Raw genomic sequence first — 1,134 nt, forward strand, 5'->3', positions numbered from 1 at the left:
TTTAGATATCAGTTGTTCAAAAAATCAAGAGAATTATTTATTTTTTAATTTCTCCTCTTTCAGATTGAATAAAGTACAATATTTAAAAGATACTTAATTGCTCCGGATTTAATTTACTTTTACAATTTCCTGTAGAATGCATTGTTGCAGAATTGTTAATATTTTGTTCCAAAATTGTTGCAGTGAAAATGCTACAAGGAATGGATATATCAGAGTACACTCGAATTGTTTTCGACAAACTTCAAAAATTGGAACCAGAGCATGCCACAAAGATAATTGGATACCTCCTTGTTCAAGAACATGGCGAGGAACAGATGATTAAATTGGCTTCATACCCAGACCACCTGATCCGTGAAGTCGCTTTCAAAGCCAAAACCGAATTCCAGATACTAACCACACTTCCAGATCTAAGGCACTTAATCACCCTCCAACTTTCCTCTCCTTCTTGGGATCATCACTCTTTCTCGGAACTTCAGAAGCAGTTCGAAATATTCGAAACAAGAATGGCAAATGATTACTGCATTGCAGATGCCTTGCCTTGCAAGTTAAGAGGCGGAAGGAGGTTTTCGAACGAGTTTCCGGTGAAAACCTGTCACTATTTCAACAAAGGCTATTGCAAGCATGGAGCTAGTTGTCGCTATTATCACGGACAGGCTGGCAACGAGATGTACGGAAGCTACGACTATTCTTCTTCTTCTTCTTCGGTTCAGGGGGATCAAGTGATTTCGGCAGGGTCTTTGGCGAATTTGGAGACGGAAATCGTGGAGCTGTTGAAATCAAGAAAAGGAAGTCCGATTTCGATAGCTTCGCTTCCAATGGCGTACTATGAGAAGTATAACAAGGTACTGCAGGCTGAAGGTTATCTTACTGAGAGCCAGAGACATGGTAAGTCTGGTTATAGTTTGACCAAGCTTCTTGCAAGATGGAAGAATTGCATTCGCGTATTTGACAGGTCATTTCTTAAACCTTTAACATCTACTCCAACAACATTCTTAGTCACATGAAAATGTCTAAATGGCGAACCTGTTTTAATAGGGATAAATATATTTTGTTTGTGAAATTTGTTAAAATTTTTTAAAATATCTCTAAATTTTATTTTATTTTTTATATTTTTAATTTATATTAAATATATTT

General features: G+C 36.6%; 1 protein-coding gene across 1 annotated transcript in view; it reads left to right on the forward strand.

Moving 5' to 3' along the window:
* Window positions 1–1,134, forward strand: part of LOC107645763 (zinc finger CCCH domain-containing protein 18-like) — a 4,813-nt gene that overhangs the window by 576 nt on the left and 3,103 nt on the right. Inside the window, exon 2 of the mRNA XM_021107910.1 lies at window positions 184–995. Within this exon, the coding sequence (XP_020963569.1) occupies window positions 184–995 (812 nt within the window). The remainder of the gene's footprint in view (window positions 1–183; window positions 996–1,134) is intronic.

This window comes from Arachis ipaensis, chromosome B01, assembly GCF_000816755.2.
Source record: "Arachis ipaensis cultivar K30076 chromosome B01, Araip1.1, whole genome shotgun sequence".
Classification (NCBI taxonomy): Eukaryota; Viridiplantae; Streptophyta; class Magnoliopsida; order Fabales; family Fabaceae; genus Arachis; species Arachis ipaensis.